The sequence below is a fragment of the Sordaria macrospora genome, chromosome 2 (assembly GCF_033870435.1).
Source record: "Sordaria macrospora chromosome 2, complete sequence".
NCBI lineage: Eukaryota > Fungi > Ascomycota > Sordariomycetes > Sordariales > Sordariaceae > Sordaria > Sordaria macrospora.
The window spans coordinates 3,170,925-3,191,955 of NC_089372.1; the positions used below are offsets into that span (position 1 = coordinate 3,170,925).

A 21,031-nucleotide genomic window follows, 5' to 3' on the forward strand; every position below is an offset into this window, starting at 1 on the left:
CCAGGAAACACTCCGAGTCAACGGAAACCAATTCAAAAATCATGAATGATGATTGGGATTACCTCGACAGAGACCCTCCGGGGGAAGTGATCGTCAGTAGAGGTAACTTTTTCGAGACTTCAAATACGGCCGGACTCCCATTTCCGGGAAAGACTGCAACCCTTCATCGGCTTGGACACTAGACATTCAAAAGGGCAGTCTATGATGCGCTTCATCAACAGGGCCCTCAGGTCGCCGGCCTGTGCCCTCTTACTACTATCGTCAGGTCTTCAGTATGTCCTAGGAGCTTCTAGCCCATCCTCAGCTTGGCCTATTCAGGGCAACGACCTCCAAGACCAGATCCAATGGGACCACTACAGCATCATCATCAATGGCGAACGACTGTTCCTTTTCGGCGGCGAGATGCATCCGTTCCGATTACCAGTTCCTGAACTATGGGAAGACGTCCTACAGAAAGTCAAGGCCATGGGCATGCGCATGATCTCCATCTACACCCACTGGGGATTTCACGCTCAGACGCCCGACCAAGTTGATTTCGACACCGGCGCACACAACCTGACCCGCTTCTTCGAAATGGCCAAGGAAATTGGTCTTTACGTCCTTGTACGACCAGGCCCGTATATCAATGGCGAGTTGAACGCTGGAGGACTGGCACTTTGGTCGACCACGGGCGCCTATGGAGAGTCGCGGTCCAACGGGTCGGCATTCACCGAAGCATGGACTCCGTATCAGACTGGCATGTCCAGGCTCGTCAAACCGTTCCAGCTCACCGAGGGCGGAACGGTCATCATGTATCAACTGGAGAATGAATACGGCGAGCAGTGGAAGGATGTTGAGGCCAAGATACCGAACCCGAAGGCCGTGTCCTACATGGAGAAGCTGAAGGAGAACGCCATCGAGAATGGAATTGTGGTGCCTAGTGTACACAATGCTCCTAATGCTAATGGACGTCCTTGGTCGAAAGACTATGACACTGTCGGTGCTGGAGGAGATGTGGATATCTACGGTCTGGACAGCTATGTGAGTTTCTTCTCCAAGCGATTTCCTTCGTATGGTTTACTAACAGAAATACCAGCCCCAATGCTGGTCTTGCGTAACAGAAGAATGCGGAAACAACATCAAGCCGTTCGCTGTTTCCAACTATCACGACCACTTCCAACTCGTATCCCCGAACCAACCGTCCTTCATGCCCGAATTCCAAGGCGGAGCCATGAGCCCCTGGCTTAGCCCGGCTGGTGGATGCGCCGAACGAACTGGAACCGAGTTCGTCAACTTCTATTATCGCGACAACATTGCCCAGCGCATCACAATTCTGAATCTATATATGATTTACGGTGGTACAAACTGGGGTTGGCTGGCGGCTCCTTTCCTGGGGAGCAGCTACGACTATGGTGCTGCAATCTCCGAGGATCGCAACATTGGCGGCAAATACTACGAGATTAAGAACTTGGGTCTGTTCACTCGTGCTGTTAATGAGCTTGCCTACACGGACCGTCTCGGTACCGGCATTAACTACACGAACAATACGAACATATTCACCACTGAGCTCAGAAACCCCAAGACTGGTGCTCGGTTCTATGTTCTTCGTCATTCTACGACGTCTTCGGCCTCTGAAGAGACCTTTGCCATTAATGTGACTACAAGTGTGGGAAGCTTTTACGTCCCCAAAGTCGCACCATGCCCCAAGCTCATTGGTCACGAGGGCAAGATCTTTGTTGCCGACTTTCACTTCGGCAAGCATACGCTTTTCTACGCAACAACAGAGGTCTTGACCTACAGTGTCATTGATGGAAAGACAACACTGGTGATGTGGACTCCTGTCGGAATCTCCGGGGAGTTTTATCTCAAGAGCGCCAAGAAAGGTACGCTAGCCTCCAGTAGCAAAGGTCAGACGGCCGTCTTTGACTGGCGGGATAAGGGTGTGCTTGTTGGTTTTATCCAGCGTGAGGGTGCGACTGTGTTGGAGTTCGATAACGATGTTAGAGTTGTCCTTGTTGATCGCAAGACTGCCTACAAAACTTGGGTTCCTGCTTTGACCAAGGATCCTAAGGTACCCGTGGATAAGACTGGTGAGTTCAGATTTCTTCTTTGGCAAATATCAGTTGCTAACGAAGCTTAGCCATTGTCATCGGGCCACATCTTGTTCGTTCAGCGAGCGTGCAAGGAAACACCATCTCCGTCACTGGAGACTCCACCAACGCGACCGATATCGAGGTGTTTACGTTAAGCCGCGTCTCTACTATCAAGTGGAATGGAAAGCAACTTCGAACCACAAAGACCAAGTATGGCACACTCAAGGCATCTCTCCAAGACCCGGCAAAGCTCTCGGTCCCCAAGTTTGGATCATGGAAATCGCAAGAAAGTCTTCCTGAAATAGCCGTGGGTTATTCCGATGACGGTCCAGCCTGGGTCATCGCCAACCACACCACAACACCCAGTGCCACCAAGGGTACCGTGCCTTACCTCTTCTCGGACGAGTACGGCTTCCACACAGGCATCAAGCTTTGGCGTGGTCAGTTCTCCAGCGAGTCCGGAGCTACGGGCGTCTACCTCAACATCCAAGGAGGAACTGCCCATAGCTGGTCTGCCTTCCTCAACGGCAAATTCCTGGGCTCTTACACAGGGGACCCAACAGTGGCCGCCAGCAATGCAACCCTCACGTTCACCAACGCAACAATCTTCACCAACCAAACCAACGTCCTCTTTGTGATGCACGATGACACAGGCCACGACCAACTCTCCGCAGCCCTCAACCCGCGCGGCATCCTCAACGCCACTCTCCTCACCTCCAACTCCGGTGCTACCCCCAAGTTTAACCTCTGGAAGTTGGCTGGAACAGCAGGCGGCTCTGATGCGAATCGCAGTACCCTCGATCCTCTACGCAGCCACTACAATGAAGGCGGTCTCACCGCCGAGCGTCTCGGCTGGCACCTCCCGGGCTTCGACGACTCCAACTGGTCCGACACATCAGCCTCCCCAGCGCAAGGCTTCGCCGGCCCAACAGTTCGCTTCTACCGCACTTCCCTTCCTCTTAGTGTACCCAAAGGGCTAGACGCCTCCTTCGCATTCAAGTTCACGCCCGTGGACACTTCCAACTTGAACTATCGCGCGTTCTTGTATGTCAATGGATATCAGTTCGGACGATATTACCCTTCTATTGCTTCCGAAAACGTGTTTCCCGTGCCGGCGGGTGTACTTAATCATGGAAGTGATAATGTTATTGGTCTTGCGGTTTGGGCGCAGACGGCAAGGGGCGCAAACGTGGATGTTGAGCTGGTGACGCGGTACGCAGTAGAATCGTCTTTTGAGAGCAGATTTGATGGGAAGTATTTGCAGCCGGGGTGGACTAAGGAGAGACTGAATTATGCGTAGGTGAAAACATCGGGAAGAATGTAGAATGGATGGTGGTTGTCGATTTCGGGATGGATTCTGCGACAAAAAAGAGACAAGCTCAACGACAAGAACAAGACTCGAACGTACGCCTTAGACTCCTCCGCTATTCCTCATCTGGCTACCCTCCTTCTGTTCTCTCGTCTCTGATTCGTCATACTTCACATGATGTCGCACAAGCTGCGCACATGCAACCACCTCCGCCAACGTGCCATCAAAACGGTAGGCCTCATTTCATGCCCACCAGCTCACTGCGCTCTTTCCTCATTACCTAAGTACGCAAAAAGGAAGAATAGTAAATAGAAAATCGTAAGTCACAGTCCGGAGGCGTACTCGCGGCTTATACTATTTTACCTTTTGCAAAGTATGACACCTAGCAGAGATTTAAATCCACTTAAGGTGCGCGCAAAGAAAAGGTAAAGGAGGTATAAACCGTAGTGTGCGTCCCGGGCTGTAACCGTTGAGAAAGGGACGGATTTGGTGCTTATGTATGAACCACGGATCAATTTGGGATTGAACTGGGGACAGCCTGTGCACGAGGGTGGGACAGGGTGTAGACCCTAACCCTCTTTTCCATGGGTGTTCCGGTCTCGCTGCGTTTATGAATTCTGGGGTCACGATGAAAACATGTCTCTTTGCTCCTACTTGATTGACTGTGTTCATAAATCAATCTGACGATTAAGAGACTTAATAAATCTTTTAAAAAAATCGATAGCTCAGGTTTACGGTCTGTTGGGACCATGGCTGCTAATGCAGGCAGGCAAGCGCATGAGTGTCCATAAGCCACAGGTACCTATGGACTCATCACTCTGCAGCCTCTGCTAAAATATCAAAACTCAGGTGGAAGATAATATCCATGTGTGTGTGTGTGTGTATGTGTGTGTGCAGTCGACAAGGGTGAAAGACAAAAGTCAACGAGGTGTAGCTGTTTTTGGTTTTCACGAGCACTGGTGTCAAATACAGTATGTATGCAATTATTCTCCCCAAGTATCAACACTATACTAACACAATTGTACAATCTTCACGAGGGCCCTTCTTTGACCACTGTGGTGTCTCTTCCTTCTAATCCCATCATTATCTCAAGTAAAGCGACGGAGGCACCTCTCTCTCTCTCTCTCTCCTTCCTCCTTCCTCGGTTCTCCATACAAACCAAATCGTACAATAATAACAACAACGGACTCTCTTTCCTGGGTATCATGCGTAATGTGATCATGCTTGCAGGTAAAACGCAAAATGAACCTCCAGTGTAGTACCTGTAGCGAAACGGAGGGAAATAGAACGGGGAAAGAAAAGCTAGCTCTACCATGACTGTTGGGAAAACAAAAAAAGAAACCACGCCAAAGCCATAGACGAGTGGATGCTTCTAATATACACCTTCAACACCTGAAATGCAAAGACAAGCAAGATACAAGTAAACAGGGGGGAAAAAGAAGAAGAAAACAAGGAAAAGAATGAAAGGGGTAAAGGGGGTTGCTTTAACTGCGGGCGCGATAGCTTGAGCTGTCAGGAACCGAAAGAGGAGCTGAGTGACTCCTCCACGCCGATGGCCTGCAGAAGAAGAATCCGGAGGCGGTCTTTAGGCATCATCTCGGCCTCTTGAAGATCCGTCTTTCGGACTAGCATCCCCTCCGGAATCTCCCCCACATTCTTGGAGGACATCCGCCTCATCGCCTCATCACCTCATCTTCCCTAATACGCTGGCGACGAAGACGCACCCGCACCCGCCACCGACGCCGCCACCGGCGCCGCGGCCGTCATCTGCACCGTCGGCGCCATATTATTATTGTTCGTCCTCGGCGTCGGCACTGGCGACACCGATACAGGCAGCGCCATAGCCTCCGTAAGCGCCTGCAGTTTCTGCACCAGTAACGTCGTCTGTTGCGTGTTTTTTTGGACTTGTTCTCTTAGTTCCTCGTTTTCTTGTCGTAGACGCTTGATTTCTTCTCGCAGTTCGGACGTCTCACCGCTACAACCATCTAGGTCATCGCGACGTCGTTTTCGTTTTAGGGATGTTAGAAGTTGGTGGTGGGAATGTGATGGACCGGGACCTGCTGATGGGGTTTGGTGCTGGTGGTGGTGTTGGTGTTGATGTTGGGCATGTCCGCCGAGCGTGTCATCACTGGTTGCCTCGTCGGATTCGATGTCGTGCATGTTGGTGCAACCATTTGATAACCCCATACCCATCGCCATACCCATACCCAGGCCCATGCCCATCCCTATCCCGCCGTTTGTTGTTGTTGGTGTTGTGCCATCAGCATTATGGGTATGGACTCTTCGGAGATGCTCATTGAGGTTTTCGAGCCGAGAGAACCCCTTGCCAGTGGCGCGCTTGCAGCTTTCATGCGGACAATGCAACGGGTTTTTGGGCCCGCCGTGCTTGCCGTGTACTTCGCGCTCGTGACGCAGAAGGCCGCCGGAGTAGGTGAAGCCTGGTAGCTTCTCGCAACCTACGGCGCCGCATTTGTAAGGGCGGTCGTGCTTGTCCATGTGTTTACTGTTTGTTTGAGAAGAAATGGATGGTTGGTAATTTTCTTGATAAAGGGAAAGGGGAAGGAGGGAAGGGAAAACTTACTTCCACTCGCATTTGCGACCGAATTCCTTGATATCCTCCACACAACCCGGCCACAGACAAACGAACTTCCCCTCGGCATTCTTCGTAGCTTGACGAACTGGTTTGGGGATAGGCTTAATTCTCCCTGATGATGGTGCTACTGGTGTAGTTGGCGACTGCTGCTCCTGAGGATGTTGTTGTGAAGGCGGCGATGGCGCAGCCGCTGCTGATGTCAAAGGTTGTGTTACTTGTGTATGCTGATGTAGATGTGGTGGCAACTGAGGATGTACAAGAGCCTGCTGCTGCTGCTGTTCCAGTGGTGATTGTTGTGCCAGCTGAATAGGCAGGGAAGCTTGAACGGACAGTGAGCTCGAGACCGACACGTCTACCGATACCGATACTGGTGCCGGCTGCTGCTGAGATTCGGGTTCCGGGGCTGAAGCAGCAGTGAGGTAGTCGTTGAGTCGCGGATCCGTACTCTGAACGGCGGCACCGAATGCGGCCCCTGCTGCTGCTGCTGCTGCATGCGCGTTGCATGTGGCTCGGGCAACTTCCACCAAGTCGCTTGAGAGGTCGCTCACAACGACATCATTCGCGTTTGTGAAGCGATCGGTGTCGGGTGAGCCATGGTGTTGCTCAGTGAGATCTTGATGCTGGTTGTTGGAATCGTGAGAGTGGTGTGGTTCGTGAGATTCGTGGGGTTGCTGGTGGGTGTCATGAGCTTGTGGGTGAGGGTGGTCATGAAGGGAGTGCTGTTCCAATTCTTGTTGCTGGGTATCATGGGTGGTTTCTGAATGAGAGTGGTGTTGGTGTTCATGAGAATCGTGGGTGATGTGGTCGTCAATGTCCGGGTAATTCTCATCCTGGAATAACTCCCGTTCTTCGCCATAAACGATACTCATGTTCGTTGACTCTGAAAGTTTCACCGTGCGCGACGGTGAACTTGAACACGGCGTTGGGGAGAAGTTATGCGGTTGCCTGCGCCCAGACGGTATCGGCTCCTTCCTTGTAAGTCAGCCGTCAAGGGACGTTTTGTGAGTGGTGAGATTGCTTGATCGCAGATGTCGAAACTTTTGAGATATTTGTGAGAGTGCAAAATCTCAACAGCCGATGGCTGGACTTTAACGATCCTGTGTAATAATCGTATCCGAATATCGAATCGGCCTTGCCCCCCGCAGTCGGCGGTGCACCTTGTCTCTTACACCCCTATCTTGTTGATACCGTATCAATGTCAATATTGGCGCTGGTTGGACAGGCGACGGAGGTTGATACCTCAGGCAGGTAGATTTTGCTTCAGGTTGTGAATTTCGATAACGTCCGAGTGGACGCTCTCAAATTTTTGGAGGGGTTCGGGTGTTGTGGCTCGGTTCCGGCCCGCTGACGCACGACACGTGGAAGGTGGTATCCGACAGCTGCTGGACAGCTGTAAAGTTTGGGGCTGAATGCTTCGAAGAGGCCTCCCACGTGATTCGGAGCTGAATTAATGTTAGTGCACCTAGTACTTTCTGTAGCTTTCATGATGCTTACCATGATGTGATGACAGCGCAACCTTCTAGATATATCTCTTTCAATCTTTCATAAGAAGACCACGGAAGTGAGCCGCAACCCGAATGCTGCCCAGGTAGCAACCCAGACAAAGACTTTGGAGGCAGCCGTGAAGTTTTCGCTTGAGGGTGCACGCCTCACCGCGGAAAGTGACTCACATGGGTATCACGCACTAAATCGTCCATGGCTGAGAAGCCTGAGATTTAACGAACGCGACATCTCAATGGCCATGCCAGGTTGACTCGGTTGACAGCCCATGGCGCAAGGCTGCAACGTCGTCCAATCCCAATATCTCCCGAGATTTTCCATTACTAGGTCGCTGCCCAGTTCGCCCTTCGCAATCCATGGCCCAAATGTAGACCGTCGGGTGTGGCTTCCACGATGGCCACGACGCTGTCCTGCGGGCATCAGCCTCATTCTCAGCTGTGAACCCGTCTCTCTGGCCCAGTCGGATAAGTGACTGCCAAGGCATCCCAAACAAGTGATCTGCAATTTGAGGACGGGGACCTGGTATCGAGACCATGCTAATGTCGGTAGATAGGTATACGGCGAGAAATTCCATGGTATGCCCAAGGCCGAGTGTGTCTTGGCCGGCCTGAGTTGGAACACCGAAATGCGGAGCGCTTGGGTTGCTTCTCGTCCAAAGACTCGACTCTTGGTGGATGGAAAATATCGGCTGGTGCCTGCTTGCCAACAACTCGGTTGCCAATACCAGTCCAGGAACCGACTTCACTGCACGGGATTTGTCGAGGGCTGGCTTTTGTGGTGAGCATTTGCCGGAGCCTTCTTGGCGTACGCGAAAACACGTCCCTGGACACCAGTCGTCATCAGATGCCGAAGCCGTTGCAGACGAGTGTGGCTCTGCTGTGTTACTCGTACCCTGCCTGGGATGTAGTGGGAAAGGGTTAGTCTGGAACAGGCTACCGAATGGACGTCACATCCGGGTCATCGCCAAGGAGGGCCTAGGGGGAGGGAGAAACTGACCTAACAACATACGTGAGGCACATCACATGGCTGGTAGGAGATGGTAACTGGTGCGAGACTGACCAAGTGAGTGAACGAAGGTTTCTACTAATGGTAAGCCGCGTTGCCCAGCTTGGCCGTATCGATACTGCGCCGTAAAGTGAAAGCTCACACCGGGGTGAGTCACCGAAATCGCGGGAGTGATCTGAGTGAGACTGAGCGGCCGATGAGAATGAATGAGATGTATCACCGTGAAGTTGATCTCTATGCGGGTCGTGGTGAAGGAGTGTGATTAGTCGTGAAAGACGGCGAGGGTGATGGCGCACTTGCGTAGGTACGGCCTGTATCTTGTCTTCTAAGAAACATCGCCGCCGACGTGACGCGTCTTGTTTGCAGTGCCTCCGCGGTTCACGGAAGGAGGATGGTGGTGTGGTAAGATCCCGGTGACGATCCAGGCAGCGTAGGCAGGTACTCGGGTCATCCCGCAGTGACATAGGTAATCAGTCAGCAGCTTCTAATCCACGTGCTTTCGGTCAGCCATCCGGGAGACGAGGCCGAGATATCCGAATCATGGTGGTCATAGTGGTCTATGTGGCCGGCGAGGTTGCCTTGGTTAGCTTGGTTGGTATGACAATAACGTGACCATTGCCTAGACTTAGCTGGTATTGGATGTTGTGCTGGAGGCAACTTGGCATAGTCGCCTCCATGGTCGTGTGCGCTGGCTTAAAGGGGCTGCCTAATCCATGATGGCAAGTTGTGTTCAATATTGCCGTGTTGCTGGCTAAAGTGCAGAGATAGTCGACTTGCCGTGTGACCGAGAGTAAGGGCTCGGCCTTGGTAGGACAAAATGTGGATTTAATGAGCATTTGTTGGAAGTCTGTGTACGTTAACCTTCAGTTAGCGTGTGATGAAGGACAGATTCGAGAATCAGAACGGGATGTGCTAGATGATCCTCTATTGGTGAGTTTAGACCGAGTGTCGTTTTGATGTGAGGAGCATGAAAGCTTGCCGTAATCAAATGAGATGACGAAGCCTCGTGAAGACTTGATGATGCGAGAACCTTGATGGGTCTGTACCACCTGACGGCCTTGTCATTTGGGAGGGAAAAGGCAGGAGAAAATGACACTTCAGTTCCCGCCTGCAAAATCTCCCGTCCAGAAGACGGGAAAGAACGAGTTACACGACTTTGTGACACTCCGATCGTTTGTGGCTTCTCCAAGGTGCAGTCGATTCTTGTCTGCCACTTCCCGGGCGATAATGCGATCAGCATATCTTTTTTTTTTTTTTTTCCCAGACATAAAACGAGGCCGGCAACGCGCGTGATCACCACTGACAAAAGTCGGGCACGACTAAACAGGACGATATCATGCAGGGAATAATCACCTCCTCCATTACATCAGCTAGCATCGAGCTCAAACTATATGACCTATAAATATACAAACTAACTAATAACAAAGAAAGGGGAAAAAGAAAAGTCGTTACTTCATATCATAAAACATCACATTTTTCATAACATCGTCATAAAATCATCATCATCATCATCACCATCTGTCCATCCGTCCGTCCTGACCAAGCCCATAACCATCCGTGTACTTGTATGCAGCCGTTGTCCCCGGTCTTCTTGTCCCCATCCATCTATCGTTCGTTCTATCCTAATGGCCATGCCATTTCATGCTTTTTAAACGTCTCAGACGTATGAGTCCGACCAGGCAATGGTACGGATCCTTCTATACTTTTCCTTCCACTTCTCAAGATGGCCCAGCATCTTCGCTCAATTTCCCCTATGTCCCATAACACTCGAACTGATCATCAACGGAACATAGGCGCTCCCGTTGCCACTAGTCCCTCTGCTATGGCCGCCAGCACTGCTCTCGAGACTTCCATGCCCGTACTTATAGCCGTGCTGGTCTCTGTGGTCATCCCTCCTCTCTTCCCTTCTTTCCTCCCTTCTTTCCCTGTAGTCTCTCTCCCTGTGTCTTCTTCCCGCATCATCTTCACTCCTCCGCCCACGGTGCACCACTGTTTCGGTCCCAGCCATATGAGAGATCCCGGGGGTACCATTTCTGGAGAACCCTGGCGTCCCCGCCCTGACGATACCGAACAACCCTTCCTTAAGTCGTGCTCCAAAGCCAAGAGAGGAGGAAGTAGCGCTGTTGTGATGAGGGGGAGGAGGGATGGTAGGCGGGGCGCAAGTGATCCCGCAATCAGCGTGGTGGTGGTGGTAAGGGACGCTGAAAGCCAACATGTCCTCGTGGTCACGATCACCAGTTACAGCTGAGGTGGGAGCCGACTCGGCGGCGCCGGGTCTTGCGCGAGAAGCGTTGAGGGCAGCCATTACGGCCGGTGAGTCGTGCCCGTGGTGACCGGAGTGTTTGCGTCTCTGACCAGTCGACGTACCGGTCTGGTGGTGATTATGGGAGTTGGCGCGCTTCAAAGGGAACGGATTCGGAAGTTGTGGTTTGATGGAGTGCGAGTTAGAGCGCTTAGGCGGCTGGGGACGCGCCGTTGGCTGAGGAGGTTGATCGATGGATTCCCTGGTGGAGGGCGTGCCGTAGGGGCCGTGAGCAAATTCTTTGCTGAGCTTTTCGAGGACCTGTTCCCTGGCCTTTTTGAGGGCGGCGGCCCGGTCTTGCTCGGATTCCACGTGGGCCTCGAGATCTGCAAAGAGAGACGGCCCATCGGGATTAGACGAAGTGGAGTCGCGGAATAGGAGGGTGCCGACAGCACCGCCCCGGGCATTTTGTGGTCCACTGATGCCGAGGAGGGGACCGGTTTTGGAGGATGGGTCGTAGACGGTCGGTGAGAGGACGGCGGGGAAAGGGTTGGCGTTGAGAATGGGGGCGGTGATGTTGAGTCGGGCAGCCTGAGGAGTGTCCAGAGATGGACGAGGAGAAGGGCGATGATCTTGCTCGGTCATCCGGGGAGGAGAGCGAGGAGGGGTGGGCGAGGAATAGCCCGGTGGTGGTGGAGGCAATGCTTTGTCTTTGTTGGACGCACCACTGGCAGATTGGGGAGGTGACGGTGGGAGTCGCTGGGTAACGAGTTGTGGTGGCGTGTAGGGTGCGTTCTTGGGTTGAGGCGGCTGAGGGACGTCCTCGTCATCGACACCGCTAACTTCCGACAAGGTCTTGAGTTCAGGCAAAGTTGGCAGAGTCGTGACCTTGTCATCCTCCGGGTAGTCTCGGCGGTGATGACGATGCTTGCTGCCATGGCGAGAGCGTGAACGAGAACGGTGCCTATCGCTCGACTCGTCACGGCGGGAGTGCTTGGTCTTGCTTCGACTGTGGCGTCCTTTATCCTTCTCCTTTTCGGTGCTGCGGTACCTCCGCTCATCGTCACTGGCATTTTCACGGCGCTCACGGTCCCGGCGACGCGACTCACTGGCCTCCTCTTCCTCAGTGATGCTGCCATCTCCGCGGCGGTGCTTCCCAGAGCTCTTTTTACGAAGCCGCTGCTTCTTGATCCTCGTGCTGACAGACATGTTGGTGCCCATTTGCAGATCGGAAACATCCACCTCCTCCTCGCCCTCCTCGTGGATCGTGGTGATTGTACCGCTTCCTCGTTTGTCGACTCCTCCGCCGTCATGAATGACAATATTGGTGGCCAGACCGCTCGCGGCAGCAGCGGTCACACCCCTAGCCCACTCCTGCACTCCCACCTCCAATTCATCCACCCCGTCCTCTAGCCATCCTCCGTTTACCAACACCGTCTCCAAGTCAGCATTCAACAACTCCCTTGTCATAGCCGTAGCAGCCGACGACTCCGTCAGCAATGTCTCACAGCCGTCCGTTGTGCTCGACAACCCGCTCATCTGCCTCCTCTGACCCTGCCTCATCACGCTCCCGCTTTCGACACTCCCGCTAATCGATCGCCTACACCAAATGTCCCCCTTCTTCCCGCCCTTGGCCCTCCGTTCCTCCTCGTCAAACAGCGGCTTGAGTGCTTCGTCCCAGGTTCCCTCTCCGACGAGCAAAACCTCCTCGAACTGGAACTCCTTTACTGTTCGCATGTGTCGCTTGACTAGCCCGTTCACCTGACTTGCGTTCATCGTCGCGTTTCGTACCGACAAATACTTGAGACGAGGCATGTCAATCTCTCTTCTCATTGGCCTTTCCGGTAGCGGGCTCATGGAGTCCGTCAACTCGTTGAACAGTTTCTTTCGCTGTTTCTTTCCTCCAGCTGGCGCGAAAAGAGGGTCTTCGCCCAATGCTATAGGACAGGGCCCCTTCTGGTGTCCATCCCACGTGAAACTGAATTTCTCTAGTCGTGGAGCAAACCAACGGATGAACTCATCCATAATCTTCAGGTGGTCCAGCCCGGGCGAAGTAGGGTGGTAGAAATCCCAGCTCTCGACGCTGATGTATAACTTCCGAATCTGTCGCCAGCGGCGCTCGGCGGAAGGGGAGACGCCGTATCCGGAGCCGGGGGTGTGCCGGAGGTAGTTGAAGGCTGTTGGGTGGACGCCCGACAGCGACAGTTTGGAAAATTTGGTGAGCGGGGCCCGTTCCAGAGAGATGCGCAAGCTGATTAGGGCGTAGTCAACGCAGTCTCTGCGATACCGCTCCTTGGGGTCCTGGCCGGGGGTTTTGATGGTGAGGTGACGCATGTTGGGCAAGTGACGAATGGCGTTGATAAAGGAAGGCACGTTGGAAGCGGCGTGGAACAAGGGCGGGTACTGCTCCGTGAGAATCTGACCCAGTTCGGTGCTTGTGAATTTCGGCCTGAACAGCGCGGCGGTCATGGAGGTGATAGGATGATAGAGGAAGGAGATTTCATGGCCTGTGGTCGGGTGGATTAAAGGTGGAAGAAAAGTGGCGTCCGAATGAGGGAAGGAGAAGGTGAGATGCTCGATGTGGTGGCCGATTCGACTGAGGGCGGAGATGCGCGTCTGCTTGGTGAAGGTGTTGGCTGTGAAGGTTAGATGGGTTCTCAAGAAGAGCCGCTTAGTGAGGAGAGCAGAAAATGTTGAGTTGGTGGCGCGGACGGCGCAGAGGTCACTCTTGTCGAGCAGGTCGAAGAGTCTCTCGCGGATGGTCTCGTCTTTCCACAGGCAGTAGAAGTCTGCTTGTGACTTGGTATTAGGTGCCATGTTCGCTTTTGCATGTCTTGGACAATATGATGATGTTTTTGGGTGTGTGGTACGGTGGTTTGAAGATGACTGGTCTGGCATCACACCTTTCCCATTGTACAAAACTTGGAGTGAAGAGAAAAAAATATGATTTGATCAAAGACAGGTGAGAAGAAGGATACGATGGGTAAGGGAAGGGAGGCTTTGGGTATCTCAGATGGTGGCGGTGGTCCACCGGTGTAAGTCGTCTCTATCCAAAAGACGATGATGGTTCCCCCAAAGTCCGATGTCGTCAGAAGAGGCAAAAGTCGTTTTCGGTTCCAGACCTTGTACAACAGAAAGGGATATGAAGCCAAACAAAACCAAGAGAAGAAACAAGAAGGACTTTCTGTTTTCCCAAGAAGAGTGGAGGAGGACTCGAATAGGGAGATATACCCCACTGGTGACACCTCATCACCGACCGACATACATGGACCTACCACTCGGTATGTCTTCCCCTTTGAACTACACTAGTAGTTAATCACGTATCTTTCTTCAACCGTGATTTGGCGGTCGGCCGGTCGCGCATTTCCCCCATCCCATCCCAGTAGTTGATCCTGCCCCATTCATCCACTCTCCCATGGATTCAATCATCCCACCAACAGTCGCTGGCTCCGACTCCGCGAATCGATCAACCGTGCAAATTATCCCATTCGACCACAGGCCATAGCCATGTCCATGTGCCATTTGACATGCCATGCCACAAAGACTACCACCTCTTACTGCATCCAGGACGTAAAGAATGGACCATACATAGCAGGCCATAAGTTGAATACCTGTCAAGGAGACTATCCATGGAGCAGGAAGCATATGCCAACCATCAAAGGAAGGCCATTCAGACGGTAGACGGGTGTCTTGACTTGGATATCGTATGGCTGTCAGTGACCTGTTTTCAGTTGCAATCAAAGTGCCGTCTCTCGTGCATTTGCAGATGGTTGCAAGAATTCTGGGGCGGCATTTCGGACGGCTGCACCATGCAATGTCGGTCGGGACAGGAACAAGTGGGTGGGAAAAAATGGATGGGGACGGAATGCGAGAGGCTTCGAGAAAGACTTGAGACGGCTGTGACTGTGCAGTCTTTTGCTCCGTAGACTCCGTAGACTCCATTGCGAGCGCGACCTCCGGCCTGGACTTGATTTGGACGATGGTCGTTGGCTGATGGTGAAGTGTGTCGTTGCTGGTTGGTCGTTGTCTTTCTTCCGGGCCGCGCCGACGACTGTGAGTGGTCAGACCGGATCAAAATGTTCAAATAAGGTCGCGCCCCCCGCATGACACCAATGCAGCCTGTCTGATCTCTGGGGCCTTCTCATCCAGTCGACCTCACCAAGAAACGGGATGGTGCTGCAACTAGGGGCAACCGATTTGATCCAAAGGTGTGGTGGCAGTTGGTGGTGGGGAAGACAGAGAAAAGTTGAAACAATGAAACGAAACATGATGGGGGAGGATTTGGCGATTCAATGCGGTAACCACCGTTGCCAAGAGTGGACAAATGCTTAGCGGAATCTTAACGTTTGCGACACATTGATGGGCGATCATGAGATATCCAAGCAGAAGACTTTTGGAATTTGCATCAACCATGAAGAAGGAACAGCGAGCAAGTATAGTCTTGATGTTTTGGCTGACAAAAGAAGGGCATAATGCGTCGTTTTTTGCCGTCTGCTTTTCGATACCTGGTAGTTGTACAATAGTCAGCCAGTTGCTACTTTGGAGAACAGAGTGGTGGTGTGAAGCTTATCGATAACAGTCGCATCCAACCAATCACGCACTTACAATTTGACTTCCTCGGCACCATCACCCGTGCTCCCGTCTTGTCCGTCCATCCGTCTCCGTCTCTCTGTCAACGCACACACGCCGCTCACGACAGCGGGGCATTTCCGTTCAGTCCATCTGGGCCAGACAGTTGACGTGGATCGACAGGATCACATCGCGCCAGGGGTTGAATGGAGAGTTCGTTCCGCTCCGGGCCCGCGCGTGCGTGTTTGGTGAAACGGGATGGTCCGGGACTGGACCCTTCTTGCGGCCCCGCTCCGCGGTTGTCCCTGGTTGTAGGGCACAAGTTATCAGGTACACGTTGGCGCCCAAACGTCTGCGATTAGGCACATGTCAGATTTTCCTGATCAGTGCTGCTGGTATAAAGAATCCGTGGCTCGCCTTGCTTTCTGCGGTTGGGGTCGCAGTTAAGCGCTGGGTACGGTGGTGACTGTGTGACTCTCTGCAAGAACACCGTTATGGAAAGCATTCAACCGAGTGCTGGTGATGTGGAAGAATTTGTTCGGATCGGGATGGCCTCGGACATCTCTCGATGACGAGACTCCAGCACTCTAGCGCTCCCCAGTTGGCTGCTGAGTTGTCAGCCCCTATGGACCCGGGGGAGAAAAGATCAAACACCTAATCAGCTAATGTGTTAGCAAACTTGGAAGATCTGGACAGCTCTCTGAGTGTGCTGGTTCTTTTTGGTGGTTTGATCCACGGGGAGACTCCGAGACGCAAGTTCACCGACGGCTGCGCCGGCAGATAAAGGTGGGTGGGCGGGGTGCCTCTTATATGTACAATCCATCAAGACGTGGTCATGTCGAGAGAGTGGGGGAACAGAACGGTAACGGACTGCGCAACTCGACCGCGTTTGGGTAGTAATTGAATCGACGATTTGTTCATGGCTGGCTGAACGGTTCCGACTGCTTGACGACGTCGTTGTGCTGAGTGTTGTGATTCCTCATCTCCAAGTGGGGCAGACGAGATAGTGAACATGAAGTTGGTTGACCGGTACAGATGGATGGCGTAGTAAGACGGAGAAACTAAACACAAAGAATTGGAGGACCAAAAGATTGAAGACGAAGAAAATGAAGGCGTCCCGTTCAACCCCCGTCACAAATGGAAGCAAGCGCTACCTCCTATCTGAATGATAAGAAGATTCACTGCCTGTCCGAAAATGAGGATTGTATAAACAGGAAGGACCCAAGTACTACCTACCTCTACAGTAGGGACGTTTCATTTGGAAGGAAAGAGCTACCTCAAGGAAAGAGTGCATCATGGTGCACATTCGTCCGTGGTTCACGAAATTAGGGGAAGGTGCTCGTCATTCATCAGTTGCTCTTGCCGTTCCACACGATTGACAGACTGATGACCGGGGGAGTGAGGACCAGTCGGGTTGCACAGATTATCAACTTTCTCAGATTGTGAAGAAACTTTTGGGTTTATTGCCTCATTCGGGGGGCAAAGGCTCACTCACACTTTCACCAAGAGAAAGCCTAGAAACACTCCACGAAAAACCTACATCCACTCTAAATCGAGGCCAACAGAAGACTTTTCTCGACCCTAGACCTCACATGCATCCCGAAAAATGCATTTACCTTGTGAAGAAATAGATATCTCTTTTTCCTCTCGGAACTAAGAGTGGGTATAGGTTTTTCTTGGAGTGCATCTAGGTTTTCTCCTCACCAGACTTCTCTCTAGGGCCAAGAAACAGCCGTAATAAAGAAGCCAGGAGAATCTTATGTCTGTATTTAAACTCACAAATGGGGTGGGTATGGGAAATGAGCTCGATGGGATCAATCGCTTTTTTGTATTCCGTTCCCACGATGAACCGTAATTCAGCTCTATTGTAACTTGATATGCACCCATGCGCTTGTAATAGTATCTCAGGCAACCGATGACCAAATCGTAGACTGATGATTTTGAGCAACAATGTACAGCAGCTCTGTTGCGTTGAGGGAGGGATGGCTTGACAAAGCCACCTCCAAACCACTCAACTTCGCTGGTAGCCTATACCAAGGCCACCGCATCCAAGCAATAACGCCGTTCTTGTCGGCGCCGACTGAAGAGCAATGTCAACCCGGTCGCTGCCGTGGCGAAGATATCCATAAGGTGAGACAAGATCATCGCATCCAAGAGAGCCCACGTCGGTGCTTGCTCAGTGATGTCCCCTTGACCACTGGTTCTTCCCACCTCTGCCCCTCCGGCCGCCGCCAAATCCACCGCGGCCACCACGACCACCTCCACCAGCACCACCACGCCCACCACCACGTCCGCCGCCGCCAGGGCCATTTGTAAAGGTATCGCCTCCCCTGCCATGGTTATAGCTCTGGAACTCCCTCAGTCTTTGCGGAGGGGGACCAGGCGGAAGCGGCGGGTTGTGTCTCTGTCCACCAGTACCGCCACCGTTCTTGCCGCGTCCACCACGGTTACCACCAAAGTTGATCTTCCCGTGTTGAGCGGACCCAGGTCCCTGATTCTGAGTGACGGGAGGCCTAATAAACCCCTCATCTTCTTCGTCCTCGTCGTCCTCAAAGAAGACATGTCTCTGCGGGGCAATGCTGTGTCCAAAGTCTGGACGACCGTTGCTGTCCGCATCCCAGTCCGCATACGGATCCTCTTCTTTATAAGGCGCCAACACAGAGCCCTTGGGCATCGGCTGCAGTGCGATGGGGATCTTGGCTGATTCCGGGTCGATGTAGAGCTGCTCCACGTTGCTCTTGCTCCACGTCTCCCACGCGGTAATAGTAGACGGGCGCGCCATGTTCATGCCGCAGTCGGCTCCATAGTGACCTGCGTTGCCGCAGCAGTAGCAATAGACAGGCAGAGCCTTGACTTTGGATGAAGTGAGCGGATCGGGCTTGTAGGTACGCCAGAGCTCAACGCAGGTCTCTTCCAGGTGATCGGTAGAGCCGCAGATGGCGCAATCCATCTGGTCGCGCGGGAGGGCAAGCCTCTCGGTGCAAGACTCGGCGTCGTGACCGAGTTGCCTACACTCGGTGCAGCGGCGGCGGGTGGGACAGGCGTAGTAGGGGTGCTCGGCGACGGCGCGGCACCACCGGCAGGTGAGGAGGGGGCATTGGGAGGAGCCGTGCGAGTAGGAGGCGCATTCGACACAGAAGAGCTGGTTGTGCTCGAGACCGCAGAAGTATTTGTGGCGGATGTGCAGGTCGAGGTCTTCGTTTCTGGGTGTTGCGGGTTGTGATAGTTGTTGTTGCTCCTCGTTTCTGGCGGCCACCGCTTGTGTGCGCTCGCTCTGCTCATCGGCAGCTTCTTCTCTCTCTTCATATTTTGGAGGTTCCACTGTCTCATCTTGAGCAGGCTTTGGGCTGGCTGCCGTAATAGCATGGTAAACGGCTTCAACGTCCTCGTTGTGGTCAAGGAAGAAATTCCTAGCAACGTCCTTTCCGACGGGAATTTTGTTCTTGCCCACAATTTGTCTGAACCAATTACACCAGGTCGTCCAGATAACGCCCAGGAGCTCCGGTGTATCGGAAGTCAGAAGGTCTGGATTCAGGTTGATGAACTCCTGAGACCATTGAAGGAATTTGGTCCTCCAAAGGCGATTGTTCTTCTTCAGATTGTCCAGATCCGACTTGGAGTCCAACGGTGGAATTGTCAGATTCTCGAATCTGGTGCCTTGGAGGGTGAATTGGGTCCAGCTTGCCTGAGCAAACTTTCCCTTCTTCTTCAGCTCCTGAGCCTCTGTCTTTGGCTCCTCTGGCTCTTGACCTTCTCCATTGAGTGCTTCAGAGATGACCATTCCGAGTCGTTCACTACTCTGCCTTGTCAATTTCGCCTGCTTGATTCCACCAGCCACCTGATCGTAACTGCAGAATTTTTGATCCGCGTGGTCCTGCAGCCACCGCCCCCAAGCCTTGTACAAGAGATCGGGGTTGTTCATCTTTTTGGCCTGAGCCTCGTCCATCGTGGTCTGGGGCCATCGGATGTTGTGCCTGATAAGGGCCCCACAGAATTTCATAAAGCGTTCCTGCCACGACTCTGGGTACCTTGGTCGGGCCTTGAAGTTCGCGAAGGGCTCATGAGGAGGAAGGGCGAGCCAGCCATCCACGATATTTTGGTCTGTCGGCGATGAGCTCTTTGGACGCGTTTGGTTTTTAGTCTTTGTGCTAGGTGCCGCCGTGTGTCTCTCTGGTGCGGTCTCTGGCGAGGGTTCCTTCTTTTGCGACTTTTTGCGTAGGCTTTGTGATGTGCTCAGCGATATGAAGGATGTCCGCAGGCCGCTACTAACGCCGCGGTTCCAACCACCTTGCGCTGGCGTGGTTTCGGCTCCAGCCTCGTTGTCCTTGGGCGACGCTGCTTCAGACCCGGAAGGCGACTCTCCTATCTCGCCCTCCTCGAAATCATCAGCCGGCGTGTTGGAGGCAGCCTCGGCATTTTCCACCCGGGCCTTTTTGGCTCCCGATGCATCCGATTCATCGTCGGCCGGCCTTTTGCGGCTGGGCGGTGAACCTGGAGCGCTCATTGTGGGTTGGGGGTATCGATATGTAATAAGTGAAACTAGAGACAGAGTGAGTGTCTGATGAAGTTAAAGTGAAGTGTGGCTGCAAATGCCAGTGTCGAAATTTTAGTGGGGCAAAACGCCACAAAAGCAAATTCCTAGACCTAGACCAAGAATGGCCAGATTCGACCCTGCTTTCCATGGTAGTTAGCTTGGTTTCCAGTGATGGAAGTGAGCCGAACAAAAGCATTGAAGCTGAAAGCTGCATGTAGATTCCGATATTCAGGAATAAAATGAAGAACAAACCCATAAAAGAGTTCGGATGGTAGGGAGAGGACTCTCAATGGTGAGTACGTCCTGTGCGCGATGGTGACGGGATTGCTGGATCGCGCAAAGGGTCTGAGACAAGACGCCTCAAATCAATCATAGGTGGCTCACCTTGTTCCTCAAAAGCTGAGTGCTTAAAATTGATGAGCTGAGGTCGATATGAAGGACTGAATGAATAGCAGCACCGACTGACCGGTACCACCACCGCGTAAATTGAGCCGGTCAGACACAGGGTCCGTTCCGGGACAGTCGTCCGGAATGCGCTTGATGATGCCGGGGTGCTGACAGCGAGATGGCGGCTCTGCAGGGCCGAGATAAATAGGAGGGTTGATGGCGCGAAACGAATCTCGAAAGGTGAATTTGACGTTTTGCAGTTCGCGTCGAGCAAGGATTGGGATTGGAGTGCGACAGACCTTAGGCGTTGGGCCGAGTAACAATGGCGTCAGGGTTAAGAGTGAAGGGGCTGCGTTGTTTTGGACTTGACCTGTTAGACTTTGAAGAAGGTTTACTACGAGATCTGACTGTGTGCAGTGCAAGCCGAAATTTCACAATTTCGCAACCTTACACGATCTGGTATGTACCGCGCTGTCTTGTTCGCAGTGTGTGACGCTAGAGGTAACAGAGAGCACCGGGGGACCCCTTGTGGCCGGGGCGGTCTAGAGCCCCGTCTGGTAATTTTGGAGAATATGATACCAATGATACGAGATCCACAATTCAAATGCTCAGCCTCCACCAATGCCTGCTGTGAGCTGGGAGCCCGGTTGCAGCGAATTGCCAGTTGCTCGCCTGCCGCCGCAGCCTCAAGCCTCACGTGGGGAGAGACCCCTTTCATCTGTCGAGTGGGAATAAGGGTGTCCGCGGGATGCGGGACGGCGTTGGAGTCTGGAGAGGTACCTGGGGGTCTCTCTTTTGGGGATGCGTGGCCTCTTCCTTG

The 21,031-nt window shown here is 52.9% G+C and overlaps 4 protein-coding genes across 4 annotated transcripts; 1 reads left to right on the top strand and 3 right to left on the bottom strand.

Moving 5' to 3' along the window:
* Positions 1-204: 204 nt before the first annotated feature.
* On the top strand, positions 205-3,372 carry SMAC4_03908 (uncharacterized protein; the record flags this gene model as incomplete). The annotated part of the gene is made up of 3 exons (XM_003348014.1): positions 205-1,020; positions 1,076-2,069; positions 2,120-3,372. 3 exons carry the CDS (start codon positions 205-207, stop codon positions 3,370-3,372), a joined length of 3,063 nt encoding a protein of 1,020 aa, XP_003348062.1.
* A 963-nt stretch (positions 3,373-4,335) lies between these two features.
* On the bottom strand, positions 4,336-6,843 carry SMAC4_03907 (uncharacterized protein; the record flags this gene model as incomplete). Its single annotated transcript, XM_066090020.1, has 2 exons — positions 4,336-5,884; positions 5,963-6,843. The coding sequence occupies 2 exons, from the start codon at positions 6,841-6,843 to the stop codon at positions 5,080-5,082; spliced, it is 1,686 nt and encodes a 561-aa protein (XP_065946121.1). The 3' UTR covers positions 4,336-5,079.
* A 3,377-nt stretch (positions 6,844-10,220) lies between these two features.
* Positions 10,221-13,649, bottom strand: SMAC4_03906 (uncharacterized protein; the record flags this gene model as incomplete). Its single annotated transcript, XM_003348012.2, has 1 exon — positions 10,221-13,649. The coding sequence occupies exon 1, from the start codon at positions 13,617-13,619 to the stop codon at positions 10,221-10,223; it is 3,399 nt and encodes a 1,132-aa protein (XP_003348060.2). The 5' UTR covers positions 13,620-13,649.
* A 3,817-nt stretch (positions 13,650-17,466) lies between these two features.
* On the bottom strand, positions 17,467-20,653 carry SMAC4_03905 (uncharacterized protein; the record flags this gene model as incomplete). The annotated part of the gene is made up of 2 exons (XM_003348011.2): positions 20,209-20,653; positions 17,467-19,961 (listed from the first exon to the last, which is right to left on the bottom strand). Exon 2 carries the CDS (start codon positions 19,792-19,794, stop codon positions 17,467-17,469), a length of 2,328 nt encoding a protein of 775 aa, XP_003348059.1. The 5' UTR covers positions 19,795-19,961; positions 20,209-20,653.
* Between the last annotated feature and the right edge of the window lie 378 nt (positions 20,654-21,031).